General features: G+C 51.0%; 1 protein-coding gene across 1 annotated transcript; it reads left to right on the top strand.

Annotated features, from left to right (window-relative positions):
• Positions 1-19,999: 19,999 nt before the first annotated feature.
• Positions 20,000-21,228, top strand: LOC120837690 (uncharacterized protein K02A2.6-like). Its single transcript, XM_040207254.3, has one exon. The coding sequence runs from the start codon at positions 20,077-20,079 to the stop codon at positions 21,226-21,228; it is 1,152 nt and encodes a 383-aa protein (XP_040063188.3). The 5' UTR covers positions 20,000-20,076.
• The last annotated feature ends 352 nt before the right edge of the window (positions 21,229-21,580 follow it).

Raw genomic sequence — 21,580 nt, 5'->3', positions numbered from 1 at the left:
GCGTGACTGAAGGAGGAAGGGGGGGGGGGGGGGGGGTCGGCGAGAACTCCCGCTTTCTTCCCCGCGGTCTCTCGCAGGTCACGTGTTAGGGACAGGTGCATCCGCTGCACTCTTAATCTGGGGCCGCCAAACGTCATGGCTATAGACCAGTGTCCGCGCCAATTCCAGGGCGCCGCCATGTTTATCTACGCTCGCGCCACCACGCGGAGAGAACTGGCAGGCAGGAGGGGGGGGGGGGGGCTGCGTTGGCGGCGTTGCTTTGGGGAGCTGGATGCGGCAGGCTGTCCGAATGTACCGGCACATCGTGAAAGATGTCTTCACCAGAAGCCTCCGCGGCCCGTTCTTCAACAGATAAGATGTCGTGAACATTCGAGAACCCATCTCGATCGAGAAAACAAGAGAAAACCTTTCTTGTCTTAAATGTTCTCGGTGTCTGCTGACTCTTGACATCCCCGTTTCAGTCCGGGTTCATTGCGTAGTAAATATTTCGCTGACACTTTCTTGTAGCCTTCAAATACTTGATTGTCGGCTTCCTGTATACGACATTACATTCGTGGCACGTTTGAGACCGATTTTCGCGATCTGCTTGCCTTTCTGCGGCAGCGCGGCTCTGCCGAGCCGAAATAAGTGGGAGGCGTTCACTTGATCGAACGCCGTTTTAGCGAATGAAAACGAGACCACGACGTTTAATCGAAGGACTAGCGAATGGGTCTAGTTCCATAGACAGCTCGGATTAGCTTTCTTTTGTAATGTGCCGCCTTGTCTGCCGCCGCGAAGCGGCGAAAACGAGTGCTCCGAGTGTCTATGGAACTCGAACGCGTCCCCCCCCCCCCCCCCCACACACACACACACACGCTGCGAGCGCCTGGGTTCGAAACTATTAATTGCCAGTTCTAAAGGATGGTACTTACTTGAAGTGGGAGCTGGGATTCTACGAGGTACCAGGAGACACTAACTATCGGGCAACGAAGCAGGGTGCCTGTGGGGACGGAGTCTAGGAACGGTACTGATTAATATTGTGACAGGCGATCAGTTATGATAACAGACGAAACTTCGACTCGTTTATTCAGACGTTCGCGGTGATATTTTATTAGCCCTCGTTATAGCACACCAAGGATCTTAGGCAGTGAAATTCACATCACGCAGGCTCGTCCGTCGTAGTCAAATGAGCGAAGTCGACGACGAAATGTAATGAGCTACTAAGCTTCACAAGGTAAATGCCCGCGAGAAAGAGTTTTGTGGCAGTCCAAAACACCGATCCAGCAGACGCACGTACGTACGTTTACTCCGGACTCCATGAACCCGACGGCGCAAGATCAAAGCGATCAAAGAGCACCGCCGCCATCGCCACCGGGTTTTCTCTGCACTTTGCGCGACAACGGCACGGCAACGGAGGGCACTCACCTCGGCGTTAACAATCTGCGGAACAGATTAATTTCCCACTCTTGAAGCCATTCCAAATGATAAATGAAAATATCTCGGCGTTGTAGAACATCTGACGACACAACTGTGCCGAGCACCTGCTCGGCGTCGTTGTTGCTCGTGCAGGCCTGCTTATTTGTAGTTGAGACGATGATTCCACATCTTTCGTGCCACTCGTGGTGCCTGCGATAACTTCGAAGGGCAGGGGAATCTTTTCACGAGGACGTTGAAGACACTCAACACCGGAGCCACCAAAGCAATCGCACAAACCGTCGCCATGTTTGCTTCTTCGTCACTCGCGGCGCGGTCAACTCGTCGCGAGATGTTTTCTGGCTCGGCTAGATGGAAACCAACAGCGGCAAAGTGGCGTATGGACACACGGCTCTCACATTACGGGCACTATACTCACATACCGCGGTAAACAGGACCGATGCCGGCGAAACTGCAGTCGGCACACCAGCGAAGAAGCCTTCAACGGGAACCGGCGGCGCAGGCCGACGCAGCCCCCCCATCCCCGTGAGCGTCTGGGTTCGAGATTATTGTTCGCTTTTGCTCCTTGCGGTCGAGGCTAAAAAGAGCACTTCCGGGCAAAGGTCTATAGACTGCCCATTCAAGGTTCGAGGACGAACGTCACAAAAATAGCCGGCCCACCGAAAGAGACGTGTACTCCGTCGCGGCAGCAGGTGCCCCTTTTGCTTTCCCTGTCACGGATGAACGCAGGGCCGCCGATAGCCGGCCCGTTAGGCGGCCCGTTCTTTTTAGCGGCCCGTTATTTATCGGATGGCTAAAAATGGGCCGGCTAGCTCCTATTGGCTTCTCATTTTCTTCCTTTTGATTTCTTACTCCAAGGTGAACGCGTATGCGGTGGTCACCTTTCTTTCTTTGTCTTTGTTCAGGCTCGCCGCAAGGCAAGGTTGTTAGAATATGACGTCACTCCATCGGAATAACGTCATCGACCGCAGTGGATGTCGGGAAACGAGTGTAAAATGAGAATCGACTAGTTAATAAACTAAATATAAATAAATAAGAAACATAATTCCTAACTTCCTCTTGGCTGGCATATGTAGATATTTGAAGCCTGTCCCTAACAAGGGCTGACAAAGTTGGGGTGTTTGCATATTTGAGAACGTGATGCTGACCAGCAGTTCAAGGGATCAGTCACCGTGTTAGGGCACTTTTGATATAGCCGTTAGTTTTCACGGCTCCTAGGCAAGGTGAACTATCAAGGTACAATATTCCTTGTGTGGTCATGGGGTGAATCAAGAGACGTTTAAATTAACTTCTTAATTAGTAAAACTAGCCTATATATAGTTCCAATCTTAAATTTACTGGGCATTACAGGAGAACATTCAGTCAGTCAACTGTAGAATGATTTGAATCACATATGAAGCGTAGTGATATGCAGAAGTTACCACTTTTGACACAAGCGTAGGTCAGGCGGAGCGAAAATGCAGATGTTAAGGATCGGGAGAAACATCGCATATAGACGTATTTTTACGATGCTCGCGCTCCCAATGTTTAGAAGTTTGACTGACTTAGTAATTTTCGAATATGCCCAGGAAGTTTCTAATTGAAACGTTTATGTGCTTATTTTTACTAAGTAAAACGTTAATGAAATAATATGTTATCCGACGCCTGATTACACAAGCATATTTTCATAGTGGTTGCCAAGTTGCTAATGGCAAGCTTAACAAGTTTTGTTTTTAATATTCTGGACCAGCGCCTGTTATACACATTGTTTCACGAAGTCCAGTCAAGCATTGTCAACCGAAATAAAGTTTGACAGACGGGTGAATAACGGTTTTCCAGCGTCAGATTTTTCTCAAGTTCGCTTTCCTTTTCAAATTTCTTTAAAAAAGTATTACCTTGCCTACATCGTATTTCTATATACTGCACTCACATGGGTGCATGAAACACAGGAAAAATCGAATGTTTGTTTAATGACATACTAAGCTCCAAATTGGGATATTTATTCTACCTAAAACATGTCATGAAATTAAAAAAAAAATTACATTAAAAATAGATGGTTCGAGCCTTCAAGCTTGAGTACCGTCTAAAAAGAAACATTTAATTTATAGCTTGATTTATTTATATTATTATCATACAGTGGCGCGCACCTGCCGCCTGCATGAAAATACGATGGTTCTCCCACTCAGGGGTTCTTGTTTTATTTTGTATTGAGCACAATCCCCTAAACCTTTATCAGCGACGGTAGCCATGTACGAACCACAAAGTGCTCAGGCGCAATTAATTTCACTCTGGGTTGCAGCGTCTTCGTTATTCTGCATGGGGAAACGAAATACGGACGCACGTACGCACACGCACGTACATGCACGCACGCACGCGAGCGCAAGCACGCACACGCACACAGGCACCCGCAGATATACCGGTACGCATATAAACTCGCGCATATTGCCGCACATGTAAAGCTCGGCTGCCTGTGACTCTCTCCTTCTATCTTTACTCCCATGTGTGTGTGTGTGTGTGTGTGCGCGCGCGCGCGCATACACACACACACACACGTACACATACAACGGCGACCTGTGGGCCCCTACGTCCTCGCGATTTGTCGTTGTTGCATTGCCGTCACATTCACGTTGATATTTTTATTTTAGCGAAGACGTTCGCCTGATTGAGCATCTGTTTTTACTTTAGTTCAGGCTTCCTTCTATTCATAACATGCGATCCTTGTATGAGAAGAAAAGACCATAGCGTCCGGATCTCTGGGGCCATGGCCCATGAGCTCCATGAGCAGACGATCTCCGCTAGATGGAAGCAGGAGCGGCGAGCCTACAGGCTGCTGCTGGCGGCGCGCGCGTGCGCAAATCCTCTCGAAGTTTCGAAAATAACCGGAGCCCCGCTGGCCCGCCCCCACGCCGCGTTCGAGCGACGTTACTTTCGTTTCGCGGTGCTGGGTGTAAAATTTATGCCTTAAAGTATTCCCAACTTGCTAAAGTGTACGAACCTCGAGACGTAGGACAAGTGGTGATGTGACTTCGTCGAAATGCTCACCTCAAAAGACATTAAAGTCATACGACGCGGGCGATGTAACCAAGACGCCACATGTGAGTGTGTGATGGCTACATCCGGACGAGCGACCTGGCCGGACCGCCGCCACTCCGAGGTCAACTTGGATGGTCCTGCTACTGTGGACACAGCCCTCTACAGCACCAACCGCCTGGGTAATTATTCTCACTCAATGCATATCTATTGGCGTTAAAGGAAAGGAATACTTCTATTTGGTTGTCCGTTAGGGAAGACAATGCGACTAGGAATCATTTGAGCTAACGGAAGTTTTTGCGAACCACATTTTAGTGAATACGCTGTTTGTAGGCGGCTGCAGATGGGCTTCCGAACATAATATTATGAATATAATAAGCTCAAGCGTGCACAGCATAGTCTTTACCGCCAAGAGTTCAGCAGGCTAGGTTACTAAGTCATAGAGCCGTTCGCTAATAAGAACGCCGCCATTTGCTAAACTGTCATTCGATGGGGTCCATATCACAAGAGCGAATGACATTTTAGCGAACGACGACATTTGAGCGAATGGTCGTTTTAGCGAATAACGGGGGCGCGCGTTAACCCATCCGTCGAGCTGCGCTTTACGCCGCTTCGCGGCGACAGTCTGCGGCAACTCATTACAAAAATATGAACTCACTTGGCCCACCCGAAAACGCCGCTTCGCGGCGTCCGACTATTCGCTAAAGTGTCCTTCGATGAAGCGTGGGTGTTCGCTAAAACGTCATTCGATCAAGTGAGTGCCTCCCCATTCGATGAGACGTCGTGGTTTCGTTTGAGTTCGCTAAAACGTCGTTCGATCGAGTGGACTCCTTTCGCTTTCATTTATGAAAAGTATGCTCGGCATCGTTTGCTTGCCAGGCCGGTTGCCGCCCCACGGGGGAAGCGGAGACTAGGATGGAAACTGCGCGCTCGCTTAGTGCCTACGTTGACGTTGCTCTCTCATAACGTTCGCAGTCCGGAAAGGCGGCCGCTTCCGAATGCGGGCATTGGGGGCAGTCTCCGCGCGCTTGCGTCCACATTCCAAATAAGATGACAAAAATGCGAAAAGTAATAGATGAAATACCGTAAACGACTTATTTTTCGCGGACTCAATATTTCGCGATTTAGGTCAAAGCTGAAGTTTTGGAATAATTCGCGGGTTCTAATTTTTCGCGACTCGGTGGGATCTCAATATACATTCCAATGTGTTTGCGTGTTACCGAAATTGTTCGCGGAACCTATTTTCGCGAAATGTATGCGATTCGCGAAATTTGCAAAAATTAGGTCCTCGCGAAAATTAGGTCGTTTGCGGTATATATAGTTTTCACATGATGTCAGTCTGGTTGCCATGCCCAGGTGCTAAGGGTCCAATCAATACAGTAGAAAGTGTGTTGCCTTGCGCTTCCGCGAGCGTTGCCAATCGTTATATGCGTGCTGTTTCAGGTTGGCCATATGTGCAACGGACACTATTTTTAGGTACCGAGTTACGCCAGTCGAAGCTATGGGAGAGCGCCTTTAGAGCGCGCGACACTAGAGCGCCGACGTTAGACCGCACGACACGAGGGCGCTGCGAGTGTAGCGTGCTTGACACTACAGCGCACGACACAAGAGCGCACGACCAGTTGAGCGCGCGACACGAGAGCGCACGACCAATTGAGCGCGCGACACGAGAGCGCACCCCATTTGAGGGAACACCGCACAATGTGTGATGTACGCGCGGTTCCACAGACACAACAAAATTGTGCGACTCATCGGATTGAAGCATTGGTGATGTTTGACTTATTGAATATGCCTTTAACTAAAAAAAAAAAAAAAAAATACGGGTACGACTTTTTTTAACCAATAGTTTACTGACATCTGAGAGAAAAGGGGACAGGGGAGTGGGTTGGGGCATGTAGGTACTGGGAAAGTTTGCAGTTGAGTGGAGCAGCGAGTCTACGATTTCTTCACAGTGCTGCGGTGCGCCTCTCGGATATACTATAAATAGCTCACATTTTGCTATATTTTGTCTATTCTTGACAGGCATTTGCGCTCTTATTTTTTTTGGTGGCTATTTAGACGTCCCTCGCATAAGCTTAAATGGTATTCTGACGTCTTTGTCCGTGATGAAGAAAGCTCATCGCTAAAAAAGTATCAGCAAAAAACTCATCGAAGGAAAGCTCAGCGCAATTTTATCGGATGTAGATCTTTCCAGTCTTTTGACAGATACAGGAAAATCTCCTCTCCAAATCTGTGATATACAAAATAAAAGAAACTAATGAAGCTAGGTCAGCTGCAATGTTTTTTTCTGCAAAAATGTACGCTAGAATTTTTTTTTTGTTAGCTTTTTGTCGCACTTCTTGGTTTGTCACACGCAAAAATTTCGTCTACTCATTTCGCATTGTCATTGCGGAATTCCGCGGCATAAGTCCCCGCCAATATTAAATAAAACACGCTATGCCCGAAAAATTGGTCGGTCCGGTCGGGCCACTCGCGCTGGTTGTGCGCTCTCGTGACGAGCGCTCGAGGGACCGCTGTTGTGACCTAGGAGTTCCCGAGGCAGCCTCAGGCAGGGCCAGGTGAAGACAAGGATCGCAAACTGACTCCAGGCAGGAACATCAGTAGGAGACGGGTGGGTCTCTCACGATTAACTCTGTTTAATTACATATATACAGAAGTCTCTACATCGTCGGAGAGCACCGATTGGGCAGCCGAATAGGTCCTTATATAATAAAATCGGTGTTCTGGAGCTGCCGTGCCATTGGTTGGTTAGTGCCGCATTCCAAAGTTGGCCTCGACGTCAGCCTCCTCCTCTCGGCCCCGATGCTCGGTCGTTGTTCTTCTCCGAATTGAGGGCGCCACGTAGGGGATTGTCTCACGTACGTAGGCTCAGACACAACAGACTGTTCATCTGTTCAGGGTCGGATTCTTTCTGGCGTTCTCGTAGAATGCAGACGGCTCCGTGGAATGCAGACGCCGTAGACAGAACACACCGACGGCAACGTTCTCGTGGAAGGCATACGCAAGGCAGACGCCGTAGACAAAGCACACGGACGGGAACGTCGGTTCTGATTCCCTTGAGCCGAGGCCCAAGAGAAACGCTTCTCCGGTTTCGGTCGAACGTGCGAAAAGGGTTCGGATCGCACGCCAACCGTCTCGACGTTCGCTTGGTCGTCGTCCGCACCGGAATGCAAGGTCGATCTTCACAAGCACCGGGAGATCGAGACGGGTCATAACAGCATCAACAACGGCTCAGACGGGTGGTTTTCGATTATAAACAAGACGGTCGGGCGGGCACAAAGAGAGGGCGAAGGAAGAGACGCGGCCCCGGCCAAGGCTGATCGCAACAACACCTCCGCCGCCGCTGAGGTCATCAGGAGGGTAGCCGTCCCACACTGCTGCGCTGACTCGATGAGTGCCTTGCTTTCTTGGGGAAGGGTTAGGTGCTCGTCACCTGCCTTGCGACGTAGGCGAGGGCCGGGTCCAAAATCTCTGGAGTGGGGGATCTCAACTCGGGTCACAAGAGGAAGGCATTGGCGAGACAAACATTGCAAATCACGATCCCAGCACCGACAAGCGCCTCGCTTTCCTCCCCCGATCCGCCAGACCAAACAAAATTAAAGACAACCCTCCACCTAGTCCCTATGATCTCTCTCACTCGACACTCAAGCTCAGGCTGTCACCAGGCTCTTTAAAGTAAAACATGCCTTAAACGAGGCCAACAGAAACAAGTTACGGTAGCGTGCTTTGAAATAAAAACACAATCACAAAATCAAAATGATAATTTCCAAGGATTGGAAACAACCAAAACTTTACAAACCTACACCATCCGATCAGAGAGCTCGTTCACGTCTTAGAAGCCCCGGCTTAGGCCATCAGCGTTCCCATTTAGCTTCCCCTTTTTGTACTTCACCTCAAATGCGTGCTGCTGCAGAGCGAGACTCCAGCGTAACAGGAGGCCGTTTTTGTGGGACATATTTTGCAACCAAGAAAGAGGACAGTGGTCCGTTTCCACGATAAATTTAGTCCCGGCTAGGTAACAAGACAGCTTCTGTACGGCCCAGACCAGGCAGGCGCACTCTTTCTCTGAGGTGCTGTACGCCTCCTCGCAAACAGTCATCTTTCGGCTAATGTAGAGAAGGGGTCGCTCGTTTCCCTGCTCGTCTACCTGAGACAAAACTGCACCGATTCCCCTCTCCCTCGCGTCACACTGCACGACAAACGGCTGGTCATAATCAGGGGCCTTTAGCACCGGCGTTTGAACTAACGCACTTTTTAAGGCCTGAAAGGCTCTTTCTTTCGCGTCGTCTCAGATTAGGTTTTGCGGCTCGTTCTTACGAAGAGCGTCGGTCAAAGGACTGGCCATGTCTGAAAAGTTATGGATATAGTGCTGGTAATAACCAGCTAGACACAGAAATGCCCGAATGTCCCTCTTTGTCGTCGGTTGTAGGAACTCCACCACGGCCGCAACTTTGACCTCGGAAAGGCGCCGAGGTCCCTGGCCAATCACGTGTCCCAAGTAGTGAACCTCCGCCTTTCCAAGTTGACATTTTTCTGTTCTGACCGTGAGTCCGGCCTCTCGTAACCTTATCAACACCCGTCGCAGGTGGTCGAGATGCTCTCCCCAAGTTCCTGAAAATACTGCAATATCGTCCAAATAAGGGAGGGCGAAGTCGCTCAGTCCAGCAAGGACACGATCCATGAGTCCCGAAAAACAGAAAGGGCGTTCTTTAAGCCGAAGCTCAGAACGATGGGGATAAATATTCCCTGGGGGTGAAATAAAGGCTGCATACCTGCGAGCTCTTTCAGAAAGACACACTTGCCAATAGCCTCTTATCAGGTCGAGAGTAGAAATGAATCTCGCCCCACTCACTATTTCCACCCTTTCTTCAATATTTGGAATGGGGTAAGTCTGATCACGCGTAATAGCGTTCGATTTCCGGGAATCTACACAAGGTCGGGGGTCTTTACCTTGCACCTCCACGAGGATGAGAGGGGAGGTGTAATCGCTTTCGCCTCTCTCGATGACTCCGATTTCGGTCATTCGCTCAATTTCAAGTTTCATGATCTCCCTCTGTCGCGGAGGGACCCGGTACGGCCTTGCATGAATAGGCTGATCGCATGTCAGCTCGATGTCGTGCGTGGTTAGTGTTGTCCTCCCTGGTCTATCAGAGAAAACGTCCGGGAACTCTCCAATCAGTCCCTCCAACTCCGAAACCTGCCAGGATTCCAGGTCCTCCGTTCCTTTGGTTTTCTTTAGCAGCTGCTCGGCCGTCAGATTGGTGATAAAAAAAGCTGCTCCGACTTTACTCAACAAGATTAACAATTTAATCAAACGTTTCGTCTCCCATGCAGGAAACATCGTCAGTGAAACCTACAAGCAGGAATGAGGGAAAAAGCTTCAACAGTCCTATTTAAGCAAGTCTGCGTACACAAGGTGTCAGCACCCAGAGAGGGAATTTCTGGAGGAATCTCCTCGGGTGCGTTCAGTGTTAGATTCACAATAGCCTCCCGTTTCCTGTACGGTTTCATGAGGTTGCAGTGATACACCTTCACAGCCCGTCTCTTACCCTCTAACTTCACCGCATAGTTCAAATCTGATAGTTTCTGCACGACGACCGCTGGGCCCTCCCACTGAACGTCGAGTTTGTTTTTCTTTGAAGTTGTCAATAACATAACTCTGTCGTTCACCTGAAACGATCTCGGCTTGGAGGACCTACCGTAATATGTTTTTGAGTTCTCCTGCGCCCTCTTCATAGCTTTACCGACAACGGTCTTTACCTCACTCAGTCGCTGCAAGAGATTCAAAACGTACTGTACGAGGGTTGGGTCCTCGCTCTGGTCTTCTAGTGATTCGCGTAGGAGCCGCAGAGGAGGCCGCAGCGGTCGTCCATACACGAGCTCCGCAGGACTGAAGCCATTGGACTCGTGAGGTGCCGAACGGAGCGCGAACATAGTAGCCGGAATACATGATTCCCAGTCCCTTTGGTGCTCAAAGGGACTGGGAATCAGCACCCCGTGCATCCTTTCTACACTGTTAGATTGTGGATGGCAAATGGAGCTGTGAATCCCAATTTGATTCCGCACTTTTCCAAAAACGTCGTAGTCAGAGCGCTTGTAAAGACGCTTCCATTATCGCACTGAATCTCGTGGGGAAATCCGACGCGAGAAAAAATGGAAAGGAGCGCGTCGACTACGCTCATGGAGTTCACCTCCTTGAGAGGGATGGCCTCGGGGAACTTCGTAGCCGGGGATACCGCTGTCAAGATGTAGCGATATCCCGACTGCGTGGCGGGAAGCGGGCCGACGACGTCGATTACTAGCCTGCGAAACGGCTCTGTGATGATGTGGACCAAACGCATTGGAGCCTTGTGCTTGTCGCATGACTTCCCTATGCGCTGGCAGACATCACACGATCGCACGAACTCTTCAACATCCTTCCAGCATCCGGGCCAGTAGTATTTTTGCATCAGCCTTGCCTTGGTCTTACGAATTCCCAAATGCCCTGACCAACAGTTCCCGTGAGCCAGCCGGAGAAGATCCTCTCTATATCTAAGCGGAATGACCAACTGGTCAAAGTCCCGGCCCTTCCTGTCTCGGTATTTTCGGCATAGTAGACCTGACCTTGTGTAGAATGAAATATTCTTGCGTGCCACCCCCTCCTTGTAACCGTCCGGCAATGCCTTGAGAGTGGCATCACTCTTTTGCTCTGCGATCAGTGTAGGTCGATCAAGAGCACCGAGCGTGTCCAGACTTGGAGATAATGGCGAAAGAAAACCCTGCCCTTTTTCTTGGTCCTCTAGAATCTGCTGCTGGTCTGGTGGGGCACTCCTCGCGGCATCCACCGACCGCAGGTCTTCTTGATTTGCCGGGTCTGCAGGTCCTCCGTTGACCGGCTCATCGCGCGCCGCGGACCGACCCTCCTCCCCGTTAGGTTCGTACCTTAACCTCGATGAGAGCTTTCTCGCTTGGGACCGCGTCAGTGCCATTACTGTCTCCTCCGCGAAACTCTTTCCTTGCTCGCGAAGCAGCAGCGCGGACTTGTTTGAGAACAAGTACAAATAGTGTTGAGGCAAGTTCTTCGAAACTGCCGCCTCAGTGATGAGTTTGCCGAAAGGCCCCTCGATACAGATTTTCGCAATCGGAAGGCAGACGCTGTGTTCCTCTACGACTTGCCTGATCCAGGCACACTCGCCGGTGTAGTCACCCGACTCGACGTAAGACCGGTGAACTACATCCATTGTAGCTGCCGAGTCGCGAAGCACCATGCAAGCTTTGCCGCTCACTAGCATTTCTTTCGTGTACGGGGCCAGTAGGGCGCTGCTGTCGGCGCCCTCTGCAACATACGAGAACACAACCTTCTTGGGGCAGTTGGCCATGATGTGCCCTTGTTCCTGACACCTGAAACACCAAATTGGCCTCTTCGCTTCGAAGCTCGCCCGTTATTTCCAGGCATTTCTTCCTTTACTTTACCGACTGCGCCCCCCTCCTTCTGCGACTCTTTAACATCTGGGACATTTCTCATGTTTCCCCTCCTAAGAAATCCTTTTCCCGAGTCCGCCTTTAACGACTGAAACTCCTCTCGGCAATCTCGCCATGAGCGCGTTTGTCCCGATTTGTCTTTGTCTAGACCCCTGCGCATAGAGTACTCCTCCGCGAGATCTGCCACCTTCCGGAGGTTCATCTCTGGGTCCCTAACTTGGACCCAGAACCTGACGTTCTCCGGAATACCTCGTAAAAACTGCTCTACCGCAAGGCACTCGATCACCTTATCGTGATCCCCGTACACTTCTGAGCTCTTCAATCATTCTACCAGGTTAGCCTTTAGGGTGTACGCAAAATCGGGAAAGGACTCCGTTCCCTTCTTAGTCGCCGTTGGGAACCGCTGGCGGAACGCCTCTGTCGAAAGACGGTACTTCTTAAAAAGTGCGGCCTTCGAGCTTTCGTAGATCTCGACCTCCTCTCTACTTAACCTTGCAACTGCCTCTGCCGCCTCACAGGGCAACAGCGTCAACAAATACTGAGGCCAGTCTTCGCGTGCGAAACCTGCTCGCTCGCAACTTTTCTCGAAGTTGACCAGGAAAAGACCAATGTCTTCTAGTTTCTACGGCTGCATTAAGTCCTTAATCTTGACTCTCTCCGCTAGCAGCACACCCGATCCAGGACTTGAACGCTCAGCCTCCATTTTCGCTATCTCCAGCCTTTTGAGTTCTAATTCATGAGCCTGCTTCTCGCGTTCGTCCCGCTCCTGCTTTTCAGCCTCCGCTCTTTCGTCCCGCTCCCGAATCAGCTTCCAAGCCTCCTGAAGCTCTACGTCGGACACTTCCTTTTCGCGAAGTAGCTCCATGATCGGCTTCCTTCGCTTTGCCTGCCCCACGCTTATACCAAGCTCCTCGCATACCGCCACCAACTCAGGAATGCGTAGCTTACTGACTTCCATGATCCAGAGTGTCGCGATCTTTCTCCCCTATCTAACTCAGTCAGCTTGAACTTCGCTTTTTCTGAGCCGAAAGGGCAGCCTTCCACTCGCGTATGGTTCCTAGCACTGAGCAAAAGGTCTGGCAAATCAAGGGAAAATTGCAAAGCACTCACCCGTACCAGGACCCATGAGCAGGCACGTCATCCCACCGCTGCCACCAGTTGTTGTGACCGAGGAGTTCCCGAGGCAGCCTCAGGAAGGGCCAGGTGAAGACAGGTATCGCAAACTGACTCCAGGCAGGAACATCAGCAGGAGACGGGAGGGTCTCTCACGATTAACTCTGTTTAATTACATGTATACAGAAGTTTTTACATCGTCGGAGAGCACCGAATGGGCAGCGAATGGGTCCTTATATAATAATTCAGTGATGTGATTGCTGCGCCCATTGCGCCAAACTGCGCCAAGGAGCTAACCCTGCTACATCCTGCTACATTTTGCCAAAATACGGGTAATCTGCGCCAAGCCTGCGCCAAAAGACCAATTTTGGTCGTCTTTCAAAACCGAAACTAAACTGAGTACCGTAATTGAGCATGCGTGAGCTAGGTGGCGCAAGCGGCCGCCCTACAAAAAGTACCCTGTATCAATCGTCCATCCGGTCGTACATAGTTTTTCCCGCCGTCTCTCGTTTTACGCTTTCGTCGTCTCATGTATCTCGTCTCGCGTCTTAAAAAAAAAAAAAAAAAAATTCAACGAAAGACGCGGGCGTGTGTTGACGCTTCAGTCGCTGCACAAAGCGCTCCAGTACTTTTTGGCCCTAACTCGCGATGTCTTGAATCGATGCGCTCAGGTTCTTTTTTTTGTGTGTGTTTAGCTTGTACCTTGCCTGCCGGCCTGGTAAGCACGTGCCGCGGGACTGTTTCTCGTCGTATGCTGGACAATTACATTTTGAATACAATTTTGCGAACCAGTTGGCGACGGAGCGGAGTGGCATGGTGTCTGTTTCGATCGAACAGCCATCTCGGCTCACGCGACGGAGCACGTGAAAATGCAAGCCTGCCGAAGTTGCCCTCACGTGCATGCGAACATGATTGCACGACAGAGGCACTAGCCGGGACGCTTGCAACCCACTGTTTTACGTTTGCTTACTTTTGACGAAAATCTGGCACGTCGGGAACCAGTAAAATGACAAGCGGTTTTTCGGAATAGCTCGGCAACGCCCAGAGCACTGTACGCTTGTGGGATGTCTCAATGCCTCTTTGGAGACATTTAAAGTGGACATTCATTACTATCTGAAGGCAAAGCGAGGCTTCCAGTAGCCTTGCAGAAAGTTTCGAAAAGCAAAATGAAAAGCACGCGCTAGCCTTAATGCACCTTTGTCTCGTGTAGAATTTCACATTGCACTGCAGTAGTTACGTGTTTCATCAGTCGGGGACTGCTTCCACTTATTATATAACTACAGTAGTCAACCTAATGCTGTGATATTGACTATTAAGCTTGTCGTTTTCAAATAAATTTTAATATGTGCAGTTTGGTTCTTATTTATCTATAACGGGTACATATATATGTATAATTTAACTTAAGCATTGCGAAATGTGTCGTGCCATTGGCATTTCAGTTAAATGTTGAAAGACACCCAGGCGGTCTAACTTAACCATAATTTGTTTATTGCGGCGAGCGAAGTGCCCTTCGTTCGTCCAGCACTTAAAACGAATATGTTTATTTTTCTAAAAATATCTGCTCCAAAAGCCACTTTTGCTGCTCCGAAACACTGTTTTGGGTGCTCCAAAAGTCACTTTTGCTGCTCCAAAACACTGTTTTGCCTGCTCCAAAGGCGACATTTTCTGCTCCAAAACATAGTTTTGGCTGCTCCAAAAGGTGCTCCAAAACGGCTTAGGCCAATCACATCACTGTAATAAAATCGGTGTTCTGGAGCTGTCGTGCCATTACAATTTTGTAATGCGGTTACGCCGCATTACAAAATTGACCTCGACGTCAGCCTCCTCCTCTCGGCCCCGATGCTCGGTCGTTGTTCTTCTCCGAATTGAGTAGTGATGGGACGAATCACCGAAGATTCGGATTCGGACAGATTCGGAAATTTCCGAACTTCCCGCGACGAATATTCGGCAGATTCGGAGATTCGTCAGGTTCGTCGCTGGTTGCAGTCGGCAGCGTGAAACTTGTCGTAAACCTCGCGAATACGGTCAGTTGTGTTTTCTTTCTAGGTATTGTTACTGAATATAACCAGATTTCGTCTTGTTTATTTCAACGTATGGTATGCACTGCACTGTTAAACCGTGGCACGCGACCGGTCCAGCTGAGCTGATCGGTGTGGTTGACGTAGGCCTAACCAATGCACGGTCTCGGTTTCTGTGCGATTTCGCGGTGATCGACAAAATGTAGCGAAAGGCAGTGTATTATCCATAATGTGGCGCAGCGCACAATAAATATATTCAGGTAAGGAAATGATTCGCCTCCTTCTTTAGAGCTGCGTGTGTCTGTACCTGTAAGGCGCGAGAGCGAGATGAATGTTGCTCGTCTCAACTTCGACCGCGTACCGGCACCCACAGTTTCGGCACCGGTAGCAAAGGAAAACCTCGCTAATTCGCACTTGTTCTCCGTTCTCGGCAGCAAGTCGGCCGTGAAAGGTTACGCGTTGCACATCTTTGGAAGCAACACAACAGGTACTAGAAGAAACGGACGAAGGTCTTCGTCCATTTCAGGTGCGCCGTTCGTGGTTTGCAAGACGAACTATCTCGAATACCAATCTGCATTTCTCGCAGGAGCTTAACCATACTCAATGCTCCTGGAACTGCCTGTCCAAGCAAGTGTTGTCAGAAATAAATAATAGTTTTATTGCACTCGCTGCTTCTCTTGCAGAAAAATTAACACGTCGAAACAGTAAAAGTTAAAGGACTAGGAGTGGTTCATTAACACTTAAACAATCGCCACTCGAAGGTCAGCTTTTCCAGGAATGTTTCTTGCGGTTCAGACTGTTCCAGCTGTGCTTGCCTATGCCTCCATGCCCTGCTCATGTGAATGAATCTGATGGTGGCCACATTCTGCAGTGTGATGCGGTTCCTTCTGACGGTCATGACGGCCTCTGCAGGGTAGATACGGCCCCCGTGTACACACATTGATTGGTAGGCAGACAAGATATCCAGTGGCTAAGGTGTACAGATCAGGGTTCAGGTACACCGCTAATCACACTTAGCTACAACAAGCAGTCCGTGGTTCCCCTGTCCTCCCAGCACCCACATAGAAAGTGCACTCCAAAACGTTGCGCAGTTTGGAAGAACAAGTTCACTGCATCCCGCATGTGGCGTATTTGTAAGCACACCTGCTATGTCGGCGATGAGAGGACGGAAAAACCACGGACTGCTTGTTGTAGCTAAGTGTGACTATACCTGTAGTTTTTTTCTTCCAGTATAGATGATGAGATTGTTTCGCAAGTTAATTAAGCATTCCACTTCCTCGTCTTCCAGGTAAGCATCAGCTTGTGCACTGACGAGCGTTGTGGTTTGTCCCTTCCGTCATGACCCTTGAGTAGTGTGCTTAGTTTTACTGCAGTTGCCGCTTATCGTTTGCAGGAAAATTAACAACTTGAAACAGTATGTTATAGGCTATTGGGAGTGATGCAAGGGCACTTTAGCAGTCGCCACTCTCAAAGATAATCTTTTCCAGGAAAGGCTCTTCTTCCGGTTCAGACAGTTCCTCCTAAGCTGCGCTGGCCTGTGCTGTCTCTGCTGCGCTGCTGAGGCTGTTGGCTACTCTTGCAGGCAGAATGTTGGGGATCTATTCCCTGTTCATGCGAATAAAACTGAGGGTGGCCACATTCTCCGGTGTGAGGCGGTTCCTTCTGTCGGTCACGATGGCTCCTGCAGTGCTGAATACCCTCTCGGAGTACATACTGGTTGGAGGGCAGGCAAGGTATCCAACAGCTACGCTGTACAGGTCAGGCCACAGGTACCGCTTTTTCTCCCAGTAGACGGTGGGATTGCTCTGCGAGTTGTAGCATTCCACTTCCTCGTCTTCCAGGAAGGCATCAAGTTGCGCCTTGACGACCGTTATGGTTTGCCGCCTTTCCTGTCGTGGCCTGGGAGTTTGTTGTGTGTTGGCAACCGAGGATATCCAGGGATGCCGGTGAACTGGTGCACGCGCACATTCACGAGACGTTCGACTGCTCTGGCCCCAACCCGGTCGGTTGTGCCCGCTGTATGCTGTAATGTATATATTATGTAAAGATTAAATACACAACATTGGCGACGAAGTGGAGTCAACCTGCGGCGGAAGACCTTCTAGAGCGCCGTTCACGGCGCCATGGCAGAAGCAAAGGCATCAGCGGCGCCGGCATTCGGCGGCATCGAAGAGTTCGCACCGAGCACCGGTGCAACATGGCCACTGTACCACGAAAGACTTGAGTTCTACTTTATCGCAAATGAGATCAAGTCAGCCGAGAAGAAGCGTGCAATCCTGTGCACGGTCTGCGGGGCGGCAACGTACGCCATCATTCGTTCACTCTGCTCACCGGCTCTACCTTCCGAGACGAGCTACGACGACATCGTATCGCGACTGGCGGCCCACTTCAACCCGAGGCCGTCCGCCATTGTTCAGCGTTTCCAGTTCGGGAAGCGCGACCAGCGTCAAGGAGAAAGTATCGCCGACTACATCGCCGAGCTTCGTCGGCTGTCGGAGCACTGCGCTTTCGGGCCAACGTTGGACGACATGCTCCGAGACAGGTTAGTCTGCGGCCTCCGGGAAGAGTCCCTTCAGCGACGGCTTCTCTCCGAGCCGGAACTAACCTTCGCGGTGGCCAAAGAGAAGGCGATAGCAGCAGAGTACGCCCACCACCAGACAGAAAAGATCAGGGGGGCGTCCGCAGAGAGCAGCGATGTGTGTCGTGTTGGTAAGCAAATGGCTCCGAGAGCTAAGCCTAATGCCGAGGCAGCAAGAGAAAGGACTGCGTCGAAGTCACAGCAAGACGCTGGCAAGTGTTTTCGCTGTGGAGGGTCACACGCACCAGACGAGTGTCGTTTTCGACACGCACAGTGCCACTTTTGCAAGCAGCGGGGCCATATCGTGAAAGTTTGTCGACGAAAAGCGAAACAGTCCTCACCGACGCCTAGGCCTACAGGTGGCAGCCGCCAGAACCGCCAGAACGGCCGGCGGCGCGACAGTGAAACAGCGGATGTTTTCGGCATCTTCCAATTGACTGCCGAGGAACCTGCTATCCGCGTGGTCGTAGAAGTGAACGGGAACCCTCTCGAGATGGAAGTCGACTCAGGAGCGGTGTGCTCTGTGATCAACGAGAGAACTATGCGTCAGCTGCGGTTGTCCAAGCACAAGCTGCGACCGTGTGAACTACGTCTTCGCGCGTACAACCAGCAGGAATTGAAGGTGCTAGGCTCCGTGATGGTCCAAGTCACCTATAAAGGGCGTCAAAACGACTGCGTCTCGTCGTGATCAAGGGAGCAGGCGTAGGCTTGCTTGGCCGAGACTGGTTCAAGGCTCTAGGGATTGAGCTGAGAGTCAATCAGCTGGAAGAAGCAACGAACAATCAGAGCCCGTCCAGCGCAGCAGTGCTGAGTCGTCACGCCGACGTTTTCCAACCAGCTCTAGGCAAGAGCAAGGGACCACCAGTTCGAGTCGAAGTGGAACCGACTGCCCAGCCCAAGTTTTTCAAACCGCGTCCAGTTCCCTTTGCCTTACTACCAAAAGTGGATGAAGCCTTGGACAAGCTCATCAGGCAAGGCATTTTGGAACCGGTCCGACATTCCAGTTGGGCGACTCCAATAGTACCTGTGGTAAAAAAGGATGGCACAGTGCGAATCTGTGGCGACTACAAGAGTACGGTAAACCCTGTGGTCCGTTGGGAAAGCTACCCCCTACCCACACCTGAGGAACTTTTCGCGAAGCTGGCAGGCTGTGCAAGGTTTTCCAAGCTTGATTTAGACCAAGCGTACCTGCGGCTGACAGTTGACAGTGAGACAGCTGACCTTCTCACCATCACCACACACCGTGGACTTTTCCGTGTCACGCGCCCACAGTTCGGAGTAGCTGTTGCAGTCGCTATTTTTCAGAGGTACATGGAAGAGCTGCTGCAAGGGCTGGAAGGGGTGCAAGTTTTTCTCGATGACATCCTGGTAGGCGGTAAAGATGAAGCCGAGCACAACACCCGTCTGCAAGCTGTGCTTCAAAGAATTCAAGACGACGGTGTCCGGCTAAAAAGGGACAAGTGCGTTTTTGGAGTGGATGAAGTTGTATTCCTAGGATACAAGGTCAGCAAGGCAGGAATACAGCCGACAGACGACAAGGTCAAGGCTATCCATGGGGCACCCGAGCCAAAATGCAAGAAGGAGTTGCAAGCGTTCCTAGGGGCACTCAACTTCTACAACAGGTTCCTACGGGAAGCGGCACACACTTTGGAGCCCTTGTACAGGCTGCTCGACAACGGCCATAAGTGGAGGTGGACTACGCAGGAAGCAGAGGCTTTTCTGCGGGCCAAGCAGCTACTGCAGTCTTCGGACGTCCTTGCCCATTACAGTGTCCACCAGCCACTAGTCATGGCATGTGATGCCTCTCCGTATGGACTTGGGGTGGTACTCAGCCACGTTGATAGCGAAGGCCGGGAGGTACCGGTAGCCTATGGCTCTCGAACTACGACAGCTGCCGAAAGGAACTACGAACAGACAGACCGGGAAGCTCTGGCGATAGGCTTTGGAATACGAAAGTTCCACAAGTTCATCTACGGTCGGCATTTTCGGATCGTGACCGATCACAAACCTCTACTGGGACTCTTGCATCACGCAAAACCGATGCCTCAAGTGCTGTCGCCGAGGATGTTGCGATGGTCGTTAATGTTGTCGGCTTACGACTACGAGCTGGAGTACAGGCCTGCTCATCAGCTCAGGAACGCGGATGCACTGAGTCGACTGCCTCTAACTGTGGAAGACAGCTCAACTGACGAGAAACGTTTTGAAGTCCGGATGCTGGAGACTGCGCCGGAGATTCCGTGGGATGCCCAGAAGATTGCCCGATGCACCCGGAACGACCCAACCTTGTCCAGAGTTCGACATTGGACGGGGGTTGGATGGCCTCAAGGCAGGCTGCCGGACGAGTTCAAGCCATTTGTTCGACGGCAGCACGAGTTGTCGGAGTATCGGGGATGCCTGCTGTGGGGATGTAGAGTCATCATTCCAAAGCAAGCGAGAGACCAGGTTTTGGAGCTGCTGCATACCACGCATCCCGGGATCGTCCGCATGAAGGCGCTTGCCAGAAGCACAGTTTGGTGGCCGGGTATCGACCAAGATATTGAAAGGAAGGTCCGAACCTGCCTGCCCTGCCAGGAGACAAGGCCGCAACCTGCACGTGCAAGACTGCATCCGTGGGAATTTGCCAGAAACCCATGGTCCCGAATCCACATCGATTTTGCAGGACCCTTCCAAGGAAAGGTTTTTCTTCTGGTGGTGGATGCGCATTCGAAATGGCTGGAAGTCATCCAGATAGCATCCATGTCGTCAGCAGCAGTGTGTCAAAGGCTGCGAGTGCTGTTCGCAACACACGGTGTTCCCGACACTATAGTCTCGGACAATGGGACAGCGTTCGTCTCACAAGAATTTGAAGAATTTTTGCAGAGAAACCAGATCCGGCACGTTAAGGTGGCGCCATATCATCCATCGTCAAATGGCCAAGTGGAGCGCATGGTCCAAGAAACTAAACAAGTCCTCAGGCGCATGGAAGGAGGCGACATGGCCACCAAGTTGGCCCGATTTCTTTTGAGTCAGCATATTCTCCCGCACTCAACGACCGGAAAGAGTCCGGCGGAATTGTTGATGGGTCGGAGACTCCGTACTGCACTGGACCGGCTTCACCCAGACCTACAAGCAGAGATGGTGGACAAGCAAGAGGAACAAGCGCTGCGGGGAAGACAAGGTGTACGCGAATTCGAGCCGCGAGAACCAGTCTTCATCCGCAATTATTTAGCAGGCCCCAAGTGGCTACCCGGTATCATCACTGAGATCACCGGTCCGGTGTCTTACAAGGTTCGCACCATCGACGGTCGTTTCTGGAAGCGGCACGTGGACCAAATCCGGAGACGGGAGTGGAGCACATACCTGGACGAGGAGGAGCCTACGACAGAGCTGTCACCTCAGCAGCTCTCCTTACCAAGCGAGCCATCGCTTAGGAATGAATCGGTGGAAGAGTGCCCACCATCTACGAGTCAAGCGGACTTCCCTGAGGAGTCAACCCCAGTGGCAACACCTCCAGCTTCCCCACAACGTTCACCTGCTTCACCCCATGAACCGAGGCACCAAACAGTGTTGCCAACTTCAGCGCCTGCGCAAGAACAGTCAAATCGTCCCCAGCGACAACGGCGACGTCCCGACTACCTAAAGGACTATGTGACCTAGGGGGGAGGGATGTGTGTTGGCAACCGAGGATATCCAGGGATGCCGGTGAACTGGTGCACGCGCACATTCACGAGACGTTCGACTGCTCTGGCCCCAACCCGGTCGGTTGTGCCCGCTGTATGCTGTAATGTATATATTATGTAAAGATTAAATACACAACAGAGTTGTTGTGCTGGATGTCTTATACCATGAGTGAAAATCACTGGGTGGTGAGCTGCCTGAGGAGGTGCTGGGTGCGCTCTGGGGTGATGATTCAGCCGCACTCTTGTCTTTGCATGCCTGGCTGTGGACATCCTGGAGTCTCTGCTGTAGGTAGCTTCGCACAATTTCCAATTTTGGGGATGCAGAGGCC

The sequence above is a fragment of the Ixodes scapularis genome, unplaced genomic scaffold, assembly GCF_016920785.2.
Source record: "Ixodes scapularis isolate PalLabHiFi unplaced genomic scaffold, ASM1692078v2 PGA_scaffold6__148_contigs__length_123643588, whole genome shotgun sequence".
NCBI classification, from domain to species: domain Eukaryota; kingdom Metazoa; phylum Arthropoda; class Arachnida; order Ixodida; family Ixodidae; genus Ixodes; species Ixodes scapularis.
The sequence above is the reverse complement of the archived record's forward strand: the minus strand, read 5'-3'. Positions and strand labels throughout refer to the sequence as shown.

What these genes read in the sequence shown, in the direction of transcription:
- LOC120837690 (XM_040207254.3), top strand. Translation starts at nt 20,077, where the DNA reads ATGAAGGCGCTTGCCAGAAGCACAGTTTGGTGGCCGGGTATCGACCAA.